Raw genomic sequence first — 23,337 nt, 5'->3', positions numbered from 1 at the left:
CAGCCAGCCATTTTAACGACTCTCCTGCGTTGCTTTTAAAGGATTTTGTGTGACTCTACCCCGATCTTTTGCTGCATATAAATGCTAACGGTTGGGCCAGGACCCTCGTAATGTGCCAAGTCTTCCAATTGTACCAGGCAGCTTTGTGTGAATTTGCAAACGGTGGTAAAGGAACAGGGATGGGGAGGCAAATGAGTAAAGGAGGGAAGCGGTGGGAAATAATAATAATAATAATAATAATAATAATAATAATAATAATAATAATTTATTTATACCCCGCCCATCTGGCTGAGTTTCCCCAGTCACTCTGGGCGGCTCCTAATCAAGTATTAAAAACAATACAGCGTTAAATATTTAAAACTTCCCTGAACAGGGCTGTCTTCAGACGTCTTTTAAAAATAGGACAGCTACTTATTCCCTTCACATCTGAAGGGAGGGTGTTCCACAGGGTGGGCGCCACTACCGAGAAGGCCCTCTGTGTGGTTCCCTGTAACCTCACTTCTCACAGTGAGGGAACCGCCAGAAGGCCCTTGGTGCTGGACCTCAGTGTCCGGGTAGAACAATGGGGGTGGAGACGCTCCTTCAGGTATACAGTGGTGCCCCGCAAGACGAATGCCTCGCAAGACGGAAAACTCGCTAGACGAAAGAGTTTTCCGTTTTGGAGGTGCTTCGCAAAACGAATTTCCTATGGGCTTGCTTCGCAAGACGAAAATGCCTTGCGAGTTCCTGCGGGTTTCTTTCCCTTCCCCCCCCCCTTTTTCTAAGCCGCTAAGCCGCTAAGCCGCTAATAGCGCTAATCCGCTAAGCCGTCAATGGGCTTGCTTTGCAAGACGAAAAAACCGCTAGACGAAGAGACTCGCGGAACGGATTCTTTTCGTCTTGCGAGGCACCACTGTAGCTTTGAGGCTGTTTAGGGCTTTAAAGGTCAGCACCAACACTTTGAATTGTGCTTGGAAAAGTACTGGAAAGAACGACAGCAGAGAAATCATCCTTAAAAATATTACATTTTATTGTCTTGTTCCCAGTGGGAGGAGGGTTGGTTTTCCCCGGAAAGCTCGGAAGTTTGTAGAACAGAGGCAGACAGAAGCCAGCTACTCCCTATTGGCTGAACTGCCCGAACCCTGCAGAGGGCAGGCATTCAGGAGCAAACACAATAAAATAAGCTAAACCTTCTCCGATGACAAAAAGAAAGAAGAAGAGAACCAAAACGAAAAAGATGGGTGACCAAAAAATTAAAAAAGGTGTAGGAATGTTACTGGTTCCCCACGCCCGCCCCCAGTGCTACGGTCAGCCATAACTTTTTAATTACATGATGAAGAAAAAAGACAAAGACGGAAAAAAAACAACCGAACAAACAAACAAACCCAAACACACCCTTCGGCAATATACGATGCTAGATGTATATATATATTTAATAATAATAAATCTGGACGTTATTAAATTGCAACAGTTTGCTGTGTTTTTAATTTCTCTCTTTCTTTTTTTAAAAAAAGATCTCTGCACGGTTCTCTTTCGTTTTAGATTTGGTCCTCAGAAAACCCTGCACCATGATGAAGAAATTACAAAAAAATAGATATATATATAATATATATATATATATAAGCGTGAAGCAATGGATTTATTATTTTTTTAATGGGTTGTTCAGAGCGAGGCGAGAGAGAGAGAGAGAGGAAGACTAAGTGAGCAAGTCGCTCCTGCCCTGTGGGGGGAGAAGAGGGAGCAGCCAACAGTTTGCGAGGTGCCCAAAGAGCTGTTTTGCCTGCAGCGGAGTCTGTTTTGCTACCCTGACGCTACCTTGCAAGGATCACCCCAGAGGATGCTGGGAAGCACGGTCTTGGGGCTCCCCCCTCCTTCTCAGACACCCCTCAAAAGTTCCCTCCGAAAGCACCTGTAGTTATTTGCGATTTCCCCCTGTCCCTCGCCTTGGGGGTCACCTACCCACAATTTCACTTTTCTCACCCTCACCCAAAAAAACCACCCTCGGGCGTGAAGCAAGGGTGTCGAGAAGGGGGAAATGAGACAAATCCGTTCCGGATCGGCCTGCTTTTTAAGACTGATGCCCGGCTCCTAGCACCTCTCCCCCCTCCCGGAGAAAGTTAAAGCCCCTCCTTAAGACACCTCTGGGCGCACTTCGCGCGAGAAAACGAACCGTTTTTGCGTTTCGGCCTCAAAGACGGGCGTCGGTATTGCTGAGATTGTGTTATTTCCAAACTCTGTTACAAAAGCGGCTTGGGGGGGGTGTTGCCGCGACCTGATGGCGTAGGGGCAGAGAAGGATGGGTGGATTTATAAAACCGGAGACTAGGGTGGGAGAAAAGAGGCGAAAGGGCCCGACTGGGGTGGGGATATCCGTTCCGCAAAGGTTTTGCTTCTCCTGCGAGCGCCGGGGAAGAAGCTGCGACGGATTTGAGGAGAGAGGCACTGCCTCTTTGAACACTCGCGTGCTCAGTCTGCGGAATGGGAAAGGGCCAATACGCCCTTGCCAGGCGCAAGCCCTCCCAACTAGCCCCAAATGGGAAGGCAACCTATTTTTTCAAGCAGGTGAAGGGCAAACCGCGGAAGTCAGACTAAGCAGCGTGTGCCACGGGGAGCGTGGGTGGCCGTGAACGAGGGCACCGCTTAAAGGAGCTGCTTAGGACTCCTTCCCAGTCAAAGCTAACAGCCTGGGCAGAAACCGTGAGTTTGGACCTGGACACCTGAAGGGGGTCCCTATCCTCCTCCTCCTCTCGCCCCTAACGGGGGGAAAGAGCCAGTCGGAGGTGTGACGCTGGGGTTGGGGGGCGAGAGGCACAGGCTAGGCCCAAAAACTGCCTAGCGCAGCGAGCGGAAAGGTCCGGAATGAGGTATCTAGGTTCTGTGTCAGAGAGAGAGAGAGGAAAGCAAGGAAGCGGGTCTCGGCAGCCCCTCCGGATCCCGAAGGCGCTGGGTTTCGACGCGCTGCAGACCGAGGGCAGCTTGGGGGCACCCCAGACGCATAAATTAAAAGGCAGTGCCCGAGAAGAGATGGAGGGAGGGCCCCGAATATGCCAGTCGACATATCCGCTGCTCAGAGTTTGGGGGGAAAGAACTGTTGCATAGTGTCCGTCGAGTGCGCAGTGGGGATGGGGTGGGGTGGGGGAGAAGGGGGTGGGGAGGGGGTGGCCCAGGCCAGCTCCCAGGGTCGCCCAGCGTGGAGGCAGCTTTCTGTCCTCGGAGAGAAAGAGAAAGAGAGAGAGAGAAGGAAAGTGAAAGACAACGTTCCCATTGCTGTGTTTGTGTGTGTGTTTGTGTGAATGGGGGAAAATCAAAAGCGTCGCCCCCCCTCCCTCCCCAAAAAGCGCCAGCGCTTGCTGTTGCCGCCGCTGCCTCCGGCTCTAGCCTCACAGGTCGCTCTCGCCGTAAAGCGCCGTGGAGAAGGACTTGTAGTCGAGGGCGCCGGGGATGGCGTCAGGGCCCTGGTAAGGTGCCATGCGCGCGATGCAGTACTCAGCCTGGTCGGGGGGAAGCTCTCGCCGAAGCTCCTCTGCCGTGATGTAGTTCTGTGTCAGGGACGGAGAGAAGAGGAGAGGCCTCTGTGAGGTTGTGCCCACCGAGTGGAGGATCAGGAACATTGGAATAACACAAAGGGATTGTTTGGGGTCCCAAGCCAATATTTGTAGCAAACTCCATCGATTTGCGGGACGCGGGTGGCGCTGTGGTCTAAACCACAGAGCCTAGGTCTTGCCGATCAGAAGGTCGGCGGTTCAAATCCCCGCGATGGGGTGAGCTCCCGTTGCTCGGTCCCTGCTCCTGCCAACCTAGCAGTTCGAAAGCACGTCAAAGTGCAAGTAGATAAATAGGTACCACTCCGGCAAGAAGGTAAACGGAGTTTCCATGCACTGCTCTGGTTCGCCAGAAGCGGCTTAGTCATGCTGGCCACATGATCCGGAAGCTGGACGCCGGCTCCCTCGGCCAATAAAGCGAGATGAGCGCCGCAACCCCAGAGTTGGTCACGACTGGACCTAACAGTCAGGGTTCCCTTTACCTTTACCATTGATTTGCAGCACATTGATTTAAAGCACATGGCCCTCCCCGCAGAATCCTGGGAACTGTAGTTTAAGGGTGCTGGGAGTTCTAGCTCTGCTATTAGCCTATTAACCTTATCCATTCACCTAAATCCTATATTGCAATCTTTTCTATTTTCTTTCCATTGCGCACAAGGCAAAACCTGTATGAAATTTTATTTTGCTGTATTGTGTTCCTATATAAACTAAAAAGGGTCTCCGTTCTTCCACAGATATTTTGTCTTTCTGATTGCTTATTTTAGCTGTGAGTTCCCAGATTCTTGGGCGGGCATGGGGGAACGTTGTGTGCTTCTAATGCGGTGCTGAATGTGTTTGAAACGTACAAGCAGATCTGTCCCCAAAACTCATCTCAAGGCAAAAAGACCACGCTCTCTGAACTTTCAAAAAGTTTTCTAAATTCTGCACCGAGAGAAGTCATATTCTGTCCTGAAATCAGGTGAAAGCTTGCACAAATCTGCATGATCTCCCTTACTTGGTCTTTGAGGGGGCTAAGGAGTTCCTGAAGCCCCCAGCCCCAAATGCTAGAAAACCGACTCAGTTCTTCCTCTGGCTTCTGAGATTCGAGCACTCTCAGCAATGTCTTTTCAGCCTCAACAACTAGAAATGTGGTTGGTTCTTTTTGCTCGTTTCTTTAAAGTCTTTCCCCTCCCCCTTGTTGAACTCACCTTGTCTCCAGCCAGGACCTTGAAGGAGGCAATGACTTGGTCGGCAGTATCCGTGTCCGTGGTTTCCCGGGACATGAAATCGATGAAGGCTTGGAAAGTCACCACTCCGCTGTTGTTGGGGTCCACGACACTCATGATCCGGTTGAATTCCGCATCTCCCTGGCGAGGCAGAGGTGGGGGTGAGAGAAAGGAGGTCATTTGAGCCTCCTGGCAAAAAGGCAGCAAAACAGCTGAGTCCATTTGACGGCACTGACACGTTTGCTGGAAAACTCAGCTGCGGCCTCAAGCTTTAAAGAAGGCCCCCCCCCCATTCCGTGTCAAAGTGGCTGTCCGAATTTGGACTGGTGGGAATTCTGCGGAGTTTGGAACTACACCCGGACGAACTTGGCCCAAACCTTTCTTGCTTAAGGTTTCCTAGGCCTAATTTCCATTTGAATCTCCTGTGATTGCAGCGTTATACTAGGGAGGGGCCATAGCAGGACAGCAGGTCTCTGGTCCCTCCCATCTCCAGTTAAAAAAAAAAAAAAAAAACAGATAGCAGGAAATGGGGGAGAGCTTCTCTCTGTCTCAGATCTTGGGAGAGCGGCTGGCAGCCTTGGCAGCCAATGCTGGGCTCAATCAGCCGACCACAACCTAGCGTCCTCCAGAGGGCCAGCAATGAAGGAGGGCACCGCGTTGGAGAAGGCAGAGCTAGATGGGTGAACAAGTCAAACCTGGCATAAAAGCAGCTTCCTCTACACTACTTATTAGAAATCTATACCCTGCTTTTCACTTTATATGGGTCTCAAAGTGGCCGTCGGAGAATAAAAACATACCATACACCGACGCTGTCATGTTTACCTGAAGCACGTGGCTTTCCCCCAAAGAATTGTGGGAACTGTAGTTTGTTAAGGGTACTTGGGAGTGTGGTTCTGTGGAGAGCAAACTACACTTCCCAGCATCCTTTGGTGGAAGCCACGTGCTTCAAATGTATGGCACAGCTGTGCCCGAAATTTAAAATGTTGGAGAATGAAACATCGGAGCAGCATTTGTGAGGAACAAAGACCTCCTGGAATAAAACCATCTTAACCGGGCACCTGAAACTTAGTAGGGGTGGTGCCTGCCTGATTTCTGACCCCGCCCCCCATGTTTATTTTATACAAAGTCTTCCCTCTACAGCCATCCCCACTCAGCCAAAGGGAACTCCCCCCACCCTGCCGATTCATAGTAGGAATAGTCTGCAAGATCATCCAATCTAGCAACCTGTCCCATAGCGGCCAAACAAACACCCCATATGGGAATCCCACAGACAACAGAACCCTCTCCCCACCTGTGACTCCCAGCAGCCCTAGCAAATGCCCACCCACCAGTAACCCTGAATTTCTCACCCGCCATTTCTTGCAAACCACTTGGCTGTAAGCACAGCCCTGACCCTTGACCCGACTTGACGTCACGTTCCGACTCACACCCTAGGCCCGTGTTCTTCAGCCTGGACCACAACTCCCATAATGCCCGGCTGAGCTGGCAGGGGATGATGGGAGTTGGGAGTTCAGCAAGGCCTGGGTGCCCAAGGTGGAAGGACACTGCCCAAGGCGAGGGCCGGCCATACAACGGATAGATGCAGCATTTCGGCTGTTGCCAGCTGCTGCCGCTGGCATGGAGGACAGAGCGAGGAAGAGAAGTGGGGGGGGGGCGAGCAGAGAGCAGAGCGTACCAGGCTGTATCCCGTGGAGATAAGCAGGGCTCGGTAGTCGTCTGTGTCCATGCTGCCCGTGCGCTTCTATTCCCAGAGGCCGACAGGCGAAGGGAGGGAGAGGGAGAGAACGCAGATGGAGGAGGCATGCAAAGATGGAAAGGGAGGAGAAGGCCACCAGAGCCCCACGGAGGAAAGAGACACAGAGAGAGAGAACATCAGTCAGGAGAAGCCATCGAGATGCCACGTAAACAGACGACAGGGGAAGTGGGGGAAGACACGGGTGCACAAATCGGATACACGAAACACAGCGACGACAAGGTGGCGGGAGGAGAAAGAAGAAGAAGAGTGGGTGTTTGATGGTGGGGAGAAACGAACGTGGTGAAGGAAGAGAGAAAGGAGATCAGGTTAATTGCAAGATCGCCGAGCGGCTGCGCGGTTTTTAACGGGCATCGGGTACCTGTCGGTCATTCTCCACATCGTATCCCAAGCTGATGAGGCAGGCTTTGAACTCTTCGGGTCCCAGGGAGCCGCCGTGGTCCTGCCGCCGGGCCACGCGCAGGGAGGGGCGGAGGGCGCGGCATGCACATTTGAGGGGGGTGGGGAGGAGGGCGGGAGAGCCCACGTGCACACGACAAGGGAGGGGGGAAGGGGAAAAGACACGGCGTTAGTTCCAGCACTCTCGTGGATGCTCTCGGGGGGGGGGGGCTCCAGCCCGCAGGCTCAGGAAGTGGGCAGAGGAGGAGGGGGAAGAAGAAGAGCCCTGCTTCAAGGACCTGGCTGGGGAGCTCAAAAGAGACAGGACTTTCATACCACCACCTGTTCTGATCAGACGTGCCGCAACAAGCCGTGAAAAAATGACTATTATGGGGCTTGTCAACCTGGGAAGGGAGCCCAACTAAGAGAAGGGAAACTCTGAGCTTAAACCTCCGCTGCTTTGCAGGACATCTTTGGGAGAAGAAAATAATAATAATAATAATAATTTACCATTTATACCCTGCCCATCTGGCCAGGCCTCCCCAGCCACCCTGGGCGGTCCCCAACCAAACATAAAAACCGGAAATACATCAAACATTAAAAGCTTCCCTAAACAGGGCTGCCTTCAGATGTCTTCTAAAAGTTTGGTAGTTGTTGTTCTCTTTGACATCTGGTGGGAGGGCGTTCCACAGGGCGGGCGCCACCACCGAGAAGACCCTCTGCCTGGTTCCCTGTAACTTGGCTTCTAGCAGTGAGGGAACCGCCAGAAGGCCCTCGGCGCTGGACCTCAGTGTCCGGGCAGAACGATGGGGGTGGAGACGCTCCTTCAGATATACTGGACCGAGGCCATTTAGGGCTTTAAAGGTCAGCACCAGCACTTTGAATTGTGCTCGGAAACGTACTGGGAGGAAGGCTTGGGAGGAAACCCTGCACAAATCCAGAGTGGAGTCCCTAAAATGGTTGGATGGCGCCTTGTACGCCTCCCTCCAGCAACTCCTGCAGCCAAGCTGGTGCCAAACGTCTTGCTCAGCTGTCCTTGGGACTACATCAGCGATCCCGGGGTGTGTGTGTGTGTCTGTGTCTTGTCGCCCAGGACCTCGAGACACACCGCCCAGGCTTGCGCCCCGGGGAGGCCACTTCGGTGCTGCTAAAGCTGCGGTTTGACTTCCCCCCTGGAGGTGCCCTCCCGTGCCTCTCAAGACAGACAGATGCCAACAACAGGCCTGGCCAGTTTCCTCTGGACACAAACTGAACAGGTCTGATTTGGGTGGCAGAAAAGCGGCTGGAAGCTTGAGTGCCAAACCGTCCAACCCTTTTTTTAAAATTCTGCAAGAGTGATAAAGCAGGGTCACCCCAAGAGCTGGCAGCTACTGTCTCAGCCGGGCCTACCTCACAGGTTTGGCGGTGATAAAATACAAGGAGGGGACTGCAACTGCCCTGAGCCCTTTCAAAGGAGGGGTGGAATAAAAATATAAATTATGAAGAAGGAGCATGGCCTAGAAATTAAGGTAAACAAAAGCACTCATGGCAGCGCTACAAGGCTGAGCTCAGAGGACCCTCCAAGTGGTGCCAGCCTCTGGCATTTTTCAATCTGAGGAACGAACCCTTTCCTATGGGGAGGAGTTTCCTGTCTTTTATTCTTTTTTTTAGTGATCAGAGGCAGGAAAGTCACACGCACACACACAAACAGACACACAGAGGGCAGACTCTTCTGCATCCAAAAAGGACTTTCCGGCTGCTCCACGGCGAGGCCCCAGCCCTGCGCCAAACTCAGGTTACCTTATCGAAGTGGTTGAAGGAGGCCCGGAACTCCTGCATCTGCTCCTGGCTGATCCCCTTGGCGTCCCGGGTCAAGATTTGGTTCTCCACCTCGTTGCTGGTCCGGGCTGTTGTGGTGAGGAGTTGTTCCCACCCGACACGGATATGCTGGGAACGAAGAGTTCGGGGTGGGAGGGGAAGAGGCAAGGCTGAATAACTCACTCGCTTTGGTGTACTGCCTTCTTGAAAGCGGAATCTGCACCTGGGATCTATCAGGGGCTAAGATCTGGTAGAGGGCAGAGGGTTCCCCCAGCCCCAGCAACAAGGGTTGCTTTGTAGAGAACTAGGCAGAACCCCCCGAATCAAAGCCTTCCCCATTCAGCAAAAGGGCCTAGGAAGATGAGCCCAGCTGGTGCATACCCGAAACCCTAAAACCAGCAGCCAGCCCTGGAAACTCTGGATTGAGACGCTTCCTATATGTTTCCAAATGGCTTTTCCTATATGTTTCCAAATGGCTTTGACTGAAGTACTTTATCATTGTTGTCTGTGCCATTTATTCTTTCAATAATAATAATAATAATAATATTTTATTTATATCCCGCCCTCCCCAGCTGAAGCCGGGCTCAGAGCGGCTAACAACAATAAAAGTAACACAGCATTCTAAAATCAATTCATTTTAAAATCAATTCAAAAATCAAATTAATGGCAGCCACTGGGCTAGAGTTTTGTGAGGATTACCAAAGGAGGGGGTCAGGCTGTGCCTTGGCCAAAGGCCTGGTGGAACAGCTCTGTTTTGCAGGCCGTGTGGAAAGATGTCAAGTCCCGCAGGGCCCTAGTCTCTTGTGACAGAGCGTTCCACCAGATCGGGGCCACAGCTGAAAAAGCCCTGGCTCTGGTTGAGGCCAGCCTAACCTCCCTGTGGCCCGGGACCTCCAAGATGTTTTTGTTTGAAGACCGTAAGGTCCTCCGTGGGACATACCAGGAGAGGCGGTCCCGTAGGTACATGGGTCCTAGGCCGTATAGGGCTTTAAAGGTTAAAACCAGCACCTTAAACCTGACCCTGTACTCCACCGGGAGCCAGTGCATGTGATCCCATGGCGAGGACCCCGTAAGGAGTCTCACCGCGGCATTCTGCACCCGCTGGAGTTTCTGGGTCAGCCCCACGTAAAGTGAGTTACTTCTTTGAGAAAAGCAGCTACAGTGGTAGCTCGGTTCTCGAACGTAAATCCGTTCCGGAAGACCGTTCAAGTTCCGAAACGTTCGAAAACCGAGGCGCAAAGGGCTGTCTGCAGATTCAGTTGAGAAAATTGAAAAGCACGCAGTGGAAGCTGTTTGACTTCCAAGGCGCGTTCGAAGACGGAAGCATCTGCTTCCGGGTTTTCGTTGTGTTCGGGTTCCGAAATTTTCGTCAACGGAGACGTTCCGAGGACCGAGGTACCACTGTATCAGTTTTGCAAGGCCTGTTCCCTGACTCCCATTTCCCCAGCATGCAAACTGCCAGAAAAAAACACGAGAGTCGCCGGTTGTGTGGCTAGCTGGCCGAGAGCGTCTCCACGCTGCCCTCACCTCCATGGTGAAGTTGGTGTGCTTGTTGTCGAAGATGAGCGCTTCTTGGATGAGCTGGTGCTGCTGCTCCAAGATGTCAATGTTGGGCTTGTAATCCACGATGCTCTGCTCATACAGCTTCAGGTGGTCCAGCTGGTCCTCCAGGGTCCCGTTCATCTCGATGGAGATGCGCCCAATTTCCTGGCGGAGGGGGGAGAGAAGAAGGTGGAGCCGTGTCAGGGCAAACAGGCCGGGCTAGCAGACATCCTGCCCAGAACTAGCTTGACCGCCTGGCTTTTAGACCTGGAAGGCACTGCCCCCAAGTCAAGCAGTGGGCATGGCTAGTATTATACTGTAAGTCCGCTAGGTAAAGGTAAAGGTACCCCTGCCCGTACAGGCCAGTCTTGACAGACTCTGGGGTTGTGCGCCCATCTCACTTAAGAGGCCAGGGGCCAGCGCTGTCCGGAGACACTTCCGGGTCACGTGGCCAGCGTGACGAAGCTGCTCTGGCGAGCCAGAGCCGCACACGGAAACGCCGTTTACCTTCCCGCTGGTAAGCGGTCCCTATTTATCTACTTGCACCCGGAGGTGCCTTCGAACTGCTAGGTTGGCAGGCGCTGGGACCGAGCAGCGGGAGCGCACCCCGCCGCAGGGATTCGAACCGCCGACCTTTCGATCGGCAAGCCCTAGGCGCTGAGGCTTTAACCCACAGCGCCACCTGCGTCCCACAGTAAGTCCCACAGTAAGTCCCACAGTAAGTCCGCTACACCAGCCCAAAAGGCTCTCAGAGCAGCAGAGACCATGGTGAAAGACGGGTGATTCTTGGCTCACACGTCTCACTGTTGGCTCTTACACTGTACCGATGCTCCAGAGCTCCAGCTTTTTCCACCTGCCTTGCCCCACCATCCAGAACCTGAGAGCCTTTCCCAGACCATGACTATGAGAACAGTAAAAGCAGCTGGGAACGGAGGAGGAGTTCAGGGATATTTTCAAAAAACAATTTTGTCATCTGTGTGCCCTCGCTTCTCAATTTGATGCTGGTTTCATGGTTATTTTATGCATTGTGTCCTGCCGTTATTTTTAGTGGTTAAAAGGTAAAGGTAAAGGGACCCCTGACCATTAGGTCCAGTCGTGACTGACTCTGGGGTTGCGGCGCTCATCTCGTTTTATTAGCCGATGGAGCTGGTATACAGCTTCCGGGTCATGTGACCAGCAGGACTAAGCCACTTCTGGCGAACCAGAGCAGCACATGGAAACGCCGTTTACCTTCCCGCCAGAGTGGTACCTGTTTATCTACTTGCACTGGTGTGCTTTCGAACTGCTAGGTTGGCAGGAGCAGGGACTGAGCAATGTGAGCTCACCCAGACCACCGACCTTCTGATCGTCAAGCCCTAGGCTCTGTGGTTACACCTTAATAATTCTTTATTCTAACTGATAAGTGTAAAACGTTTAATTATTATTTGCTGGTATTTTAGTTAACTGTTGACTGTTATACAGTCACACCTCATGTTATGTTTGCTTCAGGTTGCAGCCCGCAGCGACCTGGAAGTACTGGAAAGGGTTACTTCTGGGTTTTGTCGCTTGTGCATGCACAGAGGCCCAAAATGACGTCATGCACATGCGCAGAAGCGGCGAATCGCCACCCTCACACGCGCAGATGCGGGTTTTATTCCTTTCAGGTTGCGAACGGGCCTTTGGAACGGATCCCGTTCACAACCAGAGGTACCAATGTATTCTAATGGCCTAATGAATATTGCTTTATTCAAGTTGTTTATTTTTAACTTATGCTTTTATTACGACTTTTTAAAGAACTGGATAAGATTGGTATTAGGCGTGTGATCTTTGCTGTCTATCTTGCAGGCTCATAACCTCCCTTGTGTTTACAAGAAAGGCGGTATATGAATTGATAGTGAAAATGAAATGAAACGGAAACCTCTCTGCACCTCTCCAAATTCTCCTGTGGGGCAAGCGGGGAGCAGCAAGCGGGGAGCAGCGGGCAGAGCCCCCTCACCTCCATTTTGGTCTGGATCCAAGGCCCCACAATGTTGGCCTGGCTAGCAAACTGCCGGCGCAGATGTTCATTGGACTGCTGCTTGCTCTGTTCGTCTTGCAGGGCGTGGTCCCTCTTTGGCACCAGCTGCTGGACCTGATCCAACGAAAACAAAAAGAGTTGGGTCATCAGCCCCCCAAGTCTTCCACCAGCCGAACTGGCCGTGGGCCACTTCAGCTGGCCGGCTTCTCTCGCCCCCCATCTCCCTCCAGGACTCTGCCTGGATTCGTGACACGGTCCGGACATCTCCACGCACCCTTTCCCACTTGGAGTTGATGATCTGCGGAGTGACCGAAGTGTACGGGTTGTTCCCGGAGAGTTTTATGTTGTTGTAGTCTGCAATCTTCTGCGCTTCGCTCTGGATACCCAGGATGGCCTCACGCTCCTTGTCCGCGTCGGGAAGGGTGGACTTGAACTGATCGTGGGCTGCAATCAATCCCTGGGAGGAAAAGGGGTTTGTTAGTTGCGATTCCTGCCTTGCAGGGCGTTGGACTAGATGAAAATCTTCGGGTCCCTTCCAAATCTACAATGCTGTGACCCAGGAGGCAGAACGCCGCCTGTCAAGTTCTGTTTGGCTTTTAAAGCCATGTGAAAGCAGCTTCATGTACAGTGGTACCTCGGGTTAAGTACTTAATTCGTTCCCGGCGTCCATTCTTAACCTGAAACTGTTCTTAACCTGAAGCAGCACTTTAGCTAATGGGGCCTCCCGCTGCTGCTGCTGCTGCACGATTTCTGTTCTCATCCTGAAGCAAAGTTCTTAACCTGAGGTACTATTTCTGGGTTAGCGGAGTCTGTAACCTGAACTGTATGTAACCTGAAGCATATGTAACCTGAGGTACCACTGTACAGTGGTGCCACGCAAGATGAAATTAATTCGTTCCGCGAGTCTCTTCATCTTGCGGTTTTTTCGTCTTGCGAAGCACGGCCATTAGCGGCTTAGCGGCCATTAGCGGCTTAGCGGCTAAGAAAAAGGGGGGGAAAGGGGGAAAACTCGCAAGAACTCGCAAGACGTTTTCATCTTGCGAAGCAAGCCCATAGGGAGATTCGTCTTGCGAAGCACCTCGAAAATGGAAAACTCTTTCGTCTAGCGAGTTTTTCGTCTTGCGAGGCATTCGTCTTGCGGGGCACCACTGTACAGGCATATGAACCTGTCTTATACCAAGTCAGGATGCAGGAAGCTGCCTTAAGGTGATGGGTCCTCCAAGCCTCAGGTGATCTTCCCCAGTCCTGGGGACCCAAGATTCTCTGAACTGGGGTCATGCAGCAGTTGGAGTGAGGAGTGGTGGGAGGAACCAGTTGGGAAAGGAAGAAGGAGGTCAGAGCCTGGGGAGGGGTGGTGGGACGACGACAAGTGGTCAGAGGAAGAAGACCAGGAAGAGGAGGTGTCAGAGCCCAAAGGGGTGACAGGGCTTAGTGAGCAGGGAGAGTCTGTGGCAGAAAGAAGTTCAGAATCAAGAGGCTGGAGAGGAGGGAGGCTGAGATGAGTCAGGCTGGTGAGTCCTCCTGCTACTGTGACAAGCTCCCCTTCTCCCCTGATTCCCAGAACCAGGAGAGGTGTGAAAAGGGCGGAGGAGAGGTTGGCTGCATGTAGGCACAGTAGACAGCATCTTAAAAAGCAGAGACATCACCTTGCCAGCAAAGGTTCGTATAGTTAAAGCTATGGTTTTCCCAGTAGTGATGTATGGAAGTGAGAGCTGGACCATAAAGAAGGCTTTGAATTGATGCTTTTGAATTCTGGTGCTGGAGGAGACTCTTGAGAGCCCCATGGACTGCAAGAAGATCAGACCTCTCCATTCTGAAGGAAATCAGCCCTGAGTGCTCACTGGAAGGACAGATCCTGAAGCTGAGGCTCCAATACTTTGGTCACTTCATGAGAAGAGAAGACTCCCTGGAAAAGACCCTGATGTTGGGAAAGATGGAGGGCACAAGGAGAAGGGGACGACAGAGGACGAGATGGTGGGACAGTGTTCTCGAAGCTACCAGCATGAGTTTGACCAAACTGCGGGAGGCAGTGGAAGACAGGAGTGCCTGGCGTGCTCTGGTCCATGTGGTCACGAATAGTCGGACATGACTAAACGACTAAACAACAACAAGAGGCACAGTCTCCAATTGCTTGGGGGAAAGCCCTGGTGAGAAATCAGTCTTGGCAACTGATTTTCATGCAGTCAACAAGCCTGCGGGGATCGTGTTTTGCTTACAAGGAGTTAGCTCTCTCTTTGATGACTGACCGGCACATTCCTGGGGCGACTGAATTGTGCCCGGTGAGCTTCCACCCCCTCCTCCTACCTCGATCTCCTCGATGGTGTGGACGATGAACATGTCCTGCAGGTCTTCCATGGCACTCTCCATCCAGTTGTTGAAGGGCGCTGCCCGCTTGGCATATTCCAGGTGGAGCTGGTCAATGGTCTCCAGCTGCTTCTCTGTTTTCTGTGCAGGAGAGAAATGGGTCAGGTGATCGGGTCACATGACACAGTGCCGACTCTCCCCTGCGCCCCTGGCTGAAGGTCAAGGCAAGCTGCAGGACCGTCTGCTCACCTCCAGCGCTTCCCTCCGTGTGTGGGTCAAGGATCCTAGCGAGTCCCACTGGTCGCAGATCTTCTGGCACCGGGTGTTGACACTGGGCGAGTCGTAGTAGTCCAACTCGCTGCAGGGCAGAGAGAAAGGGGGCATTATTTGGGGCCAGGCCAGTGGGGCTAAGCTTTCTTCCCCCCATGGCCTTCATACAACCACAATGGGCCAAACACCTTGGGAGAAAAGAAGGAGAAATTACCGCATTTTTTGCTCTATAAGACTCACTTTTTCCCTCCTAAAAAGTAAGGGGAAATGTGTGTGCGTCTTATGGAGCGAATGCAGGCTGCGCAGCTATCCCAGAAGCCAGAACAGCAAGAGGGATTCCTGCTTTCACTGCGCAGCGATCCCTCTTGCTGTTCTGGCTTCTGAGATTCAGAATATTTTTTTTCTTGTTTTCCTCCTGCAAAAACTAGGTGCTTCTTGTGGTCTGGTGTGTCTTATAGAGCGAAAAATACGGTATATTCTTAAGGCTCTCTTGTTGCAGAGGTCATGATCTCTGCTTAGAGCACACCTGTGGTCTTTTAATTATTGGAACAAATAGCTCTGTTAGCAGAGCATGAGATTCTCAATCTCAGGATTGTGGGTTTGAGCCACAGAAATATGCAGGAAAACAGCAACCGGGTGCGAGAGACGCCATGCATCTATTTCCTCCCTGAGCCCGGCTGCTGCGCAGCCAGCACAGTGGCAGATCTCGGGCACCAGAGGGTGCTGTTCCCCCCTTTCAAGGCTCTCTGCCCACCAGGCCGACAGGTTGGGAGCTCTCCCCCAAAGTCTCTGGGGTGCGGGGTGGCCCAGCTTGGCGAGCCCAGCACCCAGCCCCAACAACGGCACGTTCCCAGCCAACACCTCCCCCCCGGCCCGAATGCAAAGTTTTTAGCAGAGCTCCTCTGGAAAGCTGCGTGTAGCTACACGTTTGGGATGGAGGAAGAAACCCGGGAGGCTTGCCAAGCGAAATACCTTGGGAGGGGGCCAGCAGAGCCACAGCAACAAGACATGCGGGGATAACAGGGTGCCTGGTTTCAGGCAGAACACCCCTAACCTCAGATCCGTGTCTAACTCATGACGAGGGGGTGGGAGAGAAGGGTATTTATTGCCTAGCGACTCCCAAAGCAACAGATGCATGGTGAAAAGGCTTCAGCGGCCTTCAAATGGCGCTTTCGCTATTTCAAGGCTTTTTTTTTTTCTTTGCAAGAGAGGCGTTTGTATGTGTGTTCTCTCCCCCACGAAGCCATGCCGCAGGGCCACACACATCCATGTTTCCAAGTTCCCTGCCATTCCCAGCCACGGGAATAAGAGCCGCTATTCATGGCTCTCGCCTGTGTGTGTACTAATTGTGCGCGAGTTTATCCGAGTTTGGGGGGGGCAGGGAGAAGGAGGGGGCAGGACGAAGAAGTTTGCAGCAAACTCTTACAATAAGCACATTCTGGTGTGACACAAAGGGAGGAGGGAAGGAGAACAATAGGGGCACTGTGTATCTCATGTGTGTGTGTGCAAGTGGAAGAGAACACTCTTTTAGGAACTCTTTCCAAAAGGAGAGGTGATCCCAGCCGTTTCTGTGCGGGAGCCAAAGACGCATTGGAAAGGGATTCTCAGTGACAAACGGAAAGGAAAAGGGGCGGTGAGGTTGCTATTTTGGACCTGCCAGAAATATCACACAGTGTCTCTTTGTGTCGGCCCCCTTGCTGCAAGACGGTTCGAGTCATACACACACACACACACAAACACAAAGTGGGCCTGGGCGGTGTGATGGAATGGCGGCTGGGAAATTTCTAAAGGGCCTGGAGGCTGCTGATGTTTCCTTTACACAGGATGCAGGAAAATCTTACGGCATAAACACAAGCGCGCACACACACAGCCCAGAGTGACTGAAATTGGGATTTTTACTGTCTGGGCTCGAGGAGGCCAGAGGACTGGCTCAGGAGGAAGCCACAAGTGTCCTGGCTTTAGAGCGGCAGTCTGATAGCTTCAGCAGGGAGGCTGCTCCGAGCGTCGTGGTTTCATTCAGCTTTGGGTTCCCAGATATGAGTGGACGGCAACTCCCACCATCCTTCGTCTCTGATCTAAGATGGCCGTGGATGATGGGAGTTGTAGTCCACCGATGCAGAACCACAGAGCTGGAAAGGAAAGGACCCCAGTGTCTAGTCGAACCCCCAGCAATGCGGGAACTGAGGGTAAAGAATCCCTGACAGATGTCCGTCCAAACTCTTGTGTAATAAACCTCCAATGAAGGGCAGTGCCATCTTCCAAAGTGGTCCGTTTCACTGCCCGACAGCTCTTGGCGCCAGGAAGTTCTTCTTGGCCTGGGGCCTGAGTTTGAAGAACACCTGCCCTAGAACTGTATTTTTAATACTGTATTTTATGCTGCTTTTACAGTCACCGTATTTTTCGCTCTATAAGACGCACTTTCCCCCTCCTAAAAAGTAAGAGGAAATGTGTGTACATCTTATGGAGCGAATGCAGGCTGCGCAGCTTTCGCTGAAGCCTGGAGAGCGAGAGGGGTCGGTGCGCACTGATCCCTCTTGCTCTCCTGGCTTTGCTTCACTGGAGAGGCGCTGTGCAGCTTTCCCTCTCTGCGCAGCGCCCCTTCAGTGAAGCAGGAGGAGAAACGGAGCCCCTTCCATTTCTCCTCCTGCTTCGCTGAAGGGGCGCTGCGCAGAGAGGAAGAGAATATTTTTTTCCTTGTTCTCCTCCTCTAAAACTAGGTGCGTCTTATGGTCGGGTGCGTCTTATAGAGCGAAAAATACAGTAGGTGTTTTAAATTTGTTGTTAGCCGCCCTGAGCCCGGTTTTTGAACCGGGAAGGGCGGGGTATATATAAAAATTTAAGTTTATTTAACTGGCTGGAATTCAAGGCCAAGTTCAGAACAGAAGGACCTGGCGGGTGGGCCTGTTCTCACAGTGGCCGAACAGATGCCTCAATGGGAAGAAGCCCACAAGCCGGTCATGTATGCGATGGTGCCCCCAGTCGCAATATTATGTGTGCTCATGGGCACAGCCTGGGTGGAGGTGCCCCCAGAAAGAGAGCTGCTTTTGCCGGGGTGGGAGGGGGGGGAGGACGTCTGGGGAACAGCGTACTTGAGCTCCTGCGCGATGGCCGCTATCTGCTCCACACGATCCTGGTGAGCCGCCAGATCGCTCTCAAAAGCCTCGTGCTTCCGGATCAGGGCCTTGATATCTGACAGGGTGGCTGTCTCATAGTCCTTCTGCCGCAGCATGGTTTCTTTACCTGGGGTTGTTGGGAGAGAAGATGGAAGGGACTGGTCAAAAGCTGTTGAGGAGCCCGCCCCCCCCCCAATCGCAAGACAATAAAAAAGTATTAAGATAAATTCAACAGTGTAAATAAGTTTTGATGGATGCAACAATGGATTACTGAATGGTTTAGTTCAGGTAAAATATGCAGGGATGTATGGTATGTAAAGGGACGCGTGTGGCGCTGTGGGTTAAACCACAGAGCCTAGGACTTGTCGATCAGAAGGTCGGCGGTTTGAATCCCCGCGACAGGGTGAGCTCCCGTTGCTCGGTCCCTGCTTCTGCCAACCTAGCAGTTTGAAAGCACGTCAAAGTGCAAGTAGATAAATATGTGGGAAGGTAAATGGTGTTTCTGTGCGCTGCTCTGGTTCACCAAAAGAGGCTTAGTCATGCTGGCCACATGACCCAGAAGCTGTACGCTGGCTCCCTCGGCCAGTAAAGTGAGATGAGCGCCGCAACCCCAGAGTCGTCTGTGACTGGACCTAATGGTCAGGGGTCCCTTTAACTTTACCTATGGCCTATGTGGCTAACCCCCCCCCCCAAGATGTACTAAGTCCCTTCGGAATAGAGCCCCATCCGACTCAAAGCTTTGCTTCCAGGATTATTACGTCCCCTGGGCACCAGCTCGCCAGGTCCTCCTCAGGACACTGGAGCCAGAGATTGGCTTGCTTAGCCACGGAAAACCCAGAAAGTGAGGAAGGGGTAGAACTTCCCCCAAACTGCCCTGATGTGACACAGCTGGGTGGAACCCCCTCTGGGTAATGTAACGTTAGGGGTGTGGCGCTGGATGGGTGTCAGCCTCTCCCACCCTAATTTGGCTTCCCCCCCCCACCCCAGGCCCCTACCCTTGTATCCCACCCAAATTTTTCCGCTCTGACAGAAGGATTCTGCAACTGGAGGCACGGGAGACCTCCCTGTAGGATCACATGCAAAGCCCCCGAGGGAGGGCGGAGGAGTGACCTCCTTGGGGCGCAAGCTTGGGCAGTGTGCATGGAGATCTTGGGCAGCCCAGAAGACAAGACCTCTTTTTTGGCCTTGCTGATGTGGTGCAAAAGAAAGCAGAGCAAGACGTTTGGCACCAGCTTGGCTGCAGGAGCTTCTGGAAGGTGGCGTACAAGGCGCCATCCAACCACCTTAGGGACTCCGCTCTGGATTTCTGTAGTTTACTCCTTTTCCTCTCCCGATGATATTACGCATGGCAGCGGAGGTTAAGGGGTCAGAGTATCACTCGAGATTAATAGCGCCCCCTGCTGTTCTGTCCTGGTCAGGGGTTCGGTGTCTGGAGGGGTGGGTGGGTCTTGCTTTCCGGACATGGCTGGTGCTGCAAGGATTCCCCCACACTTGTCAGTGGCGCAGGCCAGCTCTGGGAATCCCCAAGGTATCCTCTCCTTGGGATGACATCACCGATCCCTCATTGGCTGAGGGATCGGTGATGGAGGGGGACACAGGTGGTTTTTCAAGCCCTTGTGGCTCACAAGTTTGGGGGGGGGAGATAGGGTGAGGTACAGAGGGGGAGATCTCCGTTCTAAAAGCAAAGTCTCTCTGCCTCGGCTGCTTGCACTCAGCCAGCTCAGAAACTGTCCCGTTCCCCCGCTGCCCCATCATCTCTCCACCACAACTCCCAGTTTGTCTGGATTTCTGTCTGGCCGGCAGCCAAGGGAGAATTTTCAAAGCTAAGCATGTCCCGGGGAACAGCTGACTGAAACAGAAGAGCGCTTTTCAAAAAAAACTCAAGCCGCTTTTCCGCTCCCGAATCAAATAGCTTTCGAATTAGCGCAGAGGGCTCCGGCTAACGTTGCCAGGTTGAGAGCAGAGGCAGCTTTTGCCTCGGCCCCCAGGCTGGGGCTGGGAAAAGGAAGCCCAAACCAGAGGGATGAGCCGAGAGGAAGCAGGAGCCCGAGGAAAAGGCTCCGAAGCTCAGGAATGTCAGCGGCTCGCAGTTCTCTCGTTTCCTGCGCAGCCGGAGGAAGCCCAGAGCCGGCTTCCTGTGTCTGGGACCCTCTTCGAGAGGGTGGGAGGAGCAGGCGGGAGTTTCAGGGTGCTGTGGGCAAGGGAGCCCCAGATTCCGCCTTGGTAGCATCAATGAGAATTTGGGCTGATGGTCTTGGTGCCTTTAAAAACTTTTGAGTTGAAAGCAAGGCTCTGTAATAAACAAAAATCTGCCCTTATTCCCTTATGGGGGACACAAGAGCCCTCATAGAGTCCTTTGTAGGTTCTCCATCGTTTGGAGAAATTAACAGAGGAAAGGAAAGGAGGAGGACCCCGAACCAAGGTGTGCCCGCCCTTATATAGACATTTCAAATTGCCCGCCCTGGATTCCAAGACCGCCCCCCAGAAACATCATACCTACATCACAGAAAGGGCGGTCAACAACAGAAATCTGAGTGCATTGTTTACCTCCTGTCTGGCAGGTTACCTGTTAATGGCCACTTGTTTGGATACCCTGGGGAGCCTGGCTAGTCTTTTGTAATGACAAATACTTAGTTCCTGAGTCAGGTCACAGGCTCACCCTATTCATACACAGACATATCCTTAAGACAGGATTTGTGAAGGAAAAGACAATGAGGAGGCTTTTCCATTTTCCTTTGACTTTGCAGAGAAAACATTTGGTCAGTTTGGGAGCCAAAATGGTTTCATGGTTGTTTTCCTGTGCTGCTTTAGACATGTGGTTTATTTATTTATGTACCTGTTTGCTTGGTACATTTATTATATATATAAGACCTTAATTTTTTTTTATTTCAGCCCCCACCAGGGGTTTGAGCTAAGGAGGTAGAGGAATACCCACACCCACCCACACCCTGAGGCCTGGGGGCTGCATTTTGCGAGTGCAGCCGAAAAGTTTATTTAGAAATGTCTGCCCTCCAGTTCTTTCTCTCTTGACAAATTTATATTGGAGGTGATGCTGAATTTAACTGCAAATCGTTTCTTACAATGTGCATCAACCATGGAATGAATGTTTGCTTATTTCCTTTTTGTCCTTGATTTCTATTGATTACTTATGTTACTCCGTTTTAAAACCAATAAAGCATTTTAAGAAAATAAATAAAAATTTACATCCCTTTTCCTCCAAGGAACTTAAGGTGGCATACATGGTGGTCCTTCTTCTTTCTCCATTTCATCCTCAAAACAAACCCTGGAAGGTAAGCGCGGCTGAGAGGCTGTGACTGGCCTGAGGTCGCCCACGGCGAGTTTTGCAGCCGAGTGGAGATTCGAACTCTCGTCTCTTGGGACCTCTCAGGAGGAGGAGCACGAGGCTCCTGGGCCCTACCTCACAGGGTTGTTTTGCAGATAACGGGGGGGGGGGGGGCAAGCACACGTCACCTTGAGCTATTTGGGAGAAACTGCGGGATGGAAACGTAATAAAATAGATAATTCATAATAAGTGCAAAGGGACGTGGATGGCGCTGTGGGTTAAACCACAGAGCCTAGGGCTTGCCAATCAGAAGGTCGGCGGTTCGAATCCCCGTGACAGGGTGAGCTCCCGTTGCTTGGTCCCAGCTCCTGCCAACCTAGCAGTTCGGAAGCACGTCAAAGTGCAAGTAGATGAATAGGTACCGCTCCAGCGGGAAGGTAAACGGCGTTTCCGTGCGCTGCTCTGGTTCTCCAGAAGCGGCTTAGTCGTGCTGGCCACATGACCCGGAAGCTGTACACCGGCTCCCTCGGCCAGAAAAGCGAGATGAGCACCGCAACCCCTGAGTCGGTCACGACTGGGCCTAATGGTCAGGGGTCCCTTTACCTTTAATAAGTGCAAAAGAGAACCAAGCACAGCTAGAACTGCCTCAGGAGATCGCACGTCAACTGGCTGAGAAACAGAGTTTTGGTTACCTTCCTGCTCTGCCTAGGTGGGACTCTTTGGCGTTTCTTAGCACCAAATGAGTTCCTTCTTCCAGTTTCTCCCCTCCCCACATCACCACCAAGGAGCAGTCTGGGGCCACACTGGGCCTCCTATAGCAACCGACTCCCCACTTTGATGGAGGAGCCAAGTTGGGTGGGGGAGGGAGGGAGGTGGTTGGATGGGCGGGGCTCCTCCCCTTTGCTGCAAGGAGAAAGGAATTTGCCATGTGCTTGACCAAGCCCGTGGGACGCAGGTGGCGCTGTGGGTTAAAGCCTCAGCGCCTAGGGCTTGCCGATCGAAAGGTCGGCGGTTCGAATCCCTGCGGCGGGGTGCGCTCCCGCTGCTCGGTCCCAGCGCCTGCCAACCTAGCAGTTCGAAAGCACCTCCGGGTGCAAGTAGATAAATAGGGACCGCTTACCAGCGGGAAGGTAAACGGCGTTTCCGTGTGCGGCTCTGGCTCTGGCTCTGGCTCTGGCCAGAGCAGCGATGTCACGCTGGCCACGTGACCCGGAAGTGTCTCCGGACAGCGCTGGCCCCTGGCCTCTTAAGTGAGATGGGCGCAGAACCCCAGAGTCTGTCAAGACTGGCCCGTACGGGCAGGGGTACCTTTACCTTTACCTTTACCTGACCAAGCCCAACAGGAAGCTGCAGGGAGGCTGATAACACTTCCACCCTTCCCAGGCTCGGCTAAGAATAGGGCGGGAAACAAAAGGACTGCAGCCAGAACGCAAGGAGATAAACAACTGGTCTTGGGCTTTCAGGAGACGTAGCAGAGCTCTCTGGGACTGCAGGCTCCTCCTCGTTGGAAGGGTGTAGTAGCTTCTTAAACACACACAAAAGGCTGGGCAACTCCTACTGGAGTCAGGCTGGCACTGCAAAGTGTCTGGTATGGTTTGCCAGTGTGATAGGAATTTTGAGGTCTTAGATATATGTTAAATGTTCGTAAGTGTCCCAACCAAGCACGTACATAGATCAGCACAGGAAGACCGACCCGAAACCATTTTTGATTCCCAAACTGAAATGTTTTCTCTGCAAGGTCAAAAGCCTCCCTATTATCTTTTCCTTCACAAATCCTGTCTTAAGGGCACATTTTAGATATGAATAGGGTGAGCCTGTGACCTGGCTCAGGAACTAAGTCATTACAAAAGACTGGCCAGGCTCCCCAGGCAATCCAATCAAGTGACCATTAAACAGGTAACCTGGCAGACAAGAGGTAAACAAGTCACTCAGATTTCTGCTGTAGACCGCCTTTTCTGTGATGTAGGTCTGATGTATCTGGGGGGTGGTCTTAGGTTACACCCCTTCTGTGATGTGTGCATGATGTATGGAGGGGTGGTCTTGAGCTCCAGGGCAGGGAATTTAAACTGTCTATATAAGGCCTTGTGCGCCATTGTTCTGGCTTCCTCCTCCCTCCTGCGTGTGTTGAGTGAGGTCCCTGTTGCAACAGATCAATAAAGATCAGGCTTACTAGCTG

General features: G+C 52.4%; 1 protein-coding gene across 2 annotated transcripts in view; it reads right to left on the bottom strand.

Annotated features, from left to right (window-relative positions):
- Positions 1-985: 985 nt before the first annotated feature.
- The window catches only part of ACTN4 (actinin alpha 4), a 147,919-nt gene continuing 125,567 nt past the window's right edge, over positions 986-23,337 (bottom strand). For both annotated transcript variants that reach the window (XM_079985342.1, XM_079985341.1), the window contains exons 12-21: positions 17,855-18,005; positions 14,745-14,853; positions 14,496-14,636; positions 12,466-12,648; positions 12,171-12,305; positions 10,181-10,360; positions 8,636-8,782; positions 6,840-6,920; positions 4,708-4,866; positions 986-3,517 (exon numbers count right to left, since the gene is read on the bottom strand). In XM_079985342.1, coding sequence (XP_079841468.1) covers positions 3,359-3,517; positions 4,708-4,866; positions 6,840-6,920; positions 8,636-8,782; positions 10,181-10,360; positions 12,171-12,305; positions 12,466-12,648; positions 14,496-14,636; positions 14,745-14,853; positions 17,855-18,005 — 1,445 coding nt within the window. In that variant the 3' untranslated portion in view covers positions 986-3,358. The remainder of the gene's footprint in view (positions 3,518-4,707; positions 4,867-6,839; positions 6,921-8,635; positions 8,783-10,180; positions 10,361-12,170; positions 12,306-12,465; positions 12,649-14,495; positions 14,637-14,744; positions 14,854-17,854; positions 18,006-23,337) is intronic.

Source organism: Podarcis cretensis, assembly GCF_951804945.1.
Source record: "Podarcis cretensis genome assembly, chromosome: 8".
Taxonomy (NCBI): domain Eukaryota; kingdom Metazoa; phylum Chordata; class Lepidosauria; order Squamata; family Lacertidae; genus Podarcis; species Podarcis cretensis.
The sequence above is the reverse complement of the archived record's forward strand: the minus strand, read 5'-3'. Positions and strand labels throughout refer to the sequence as shown.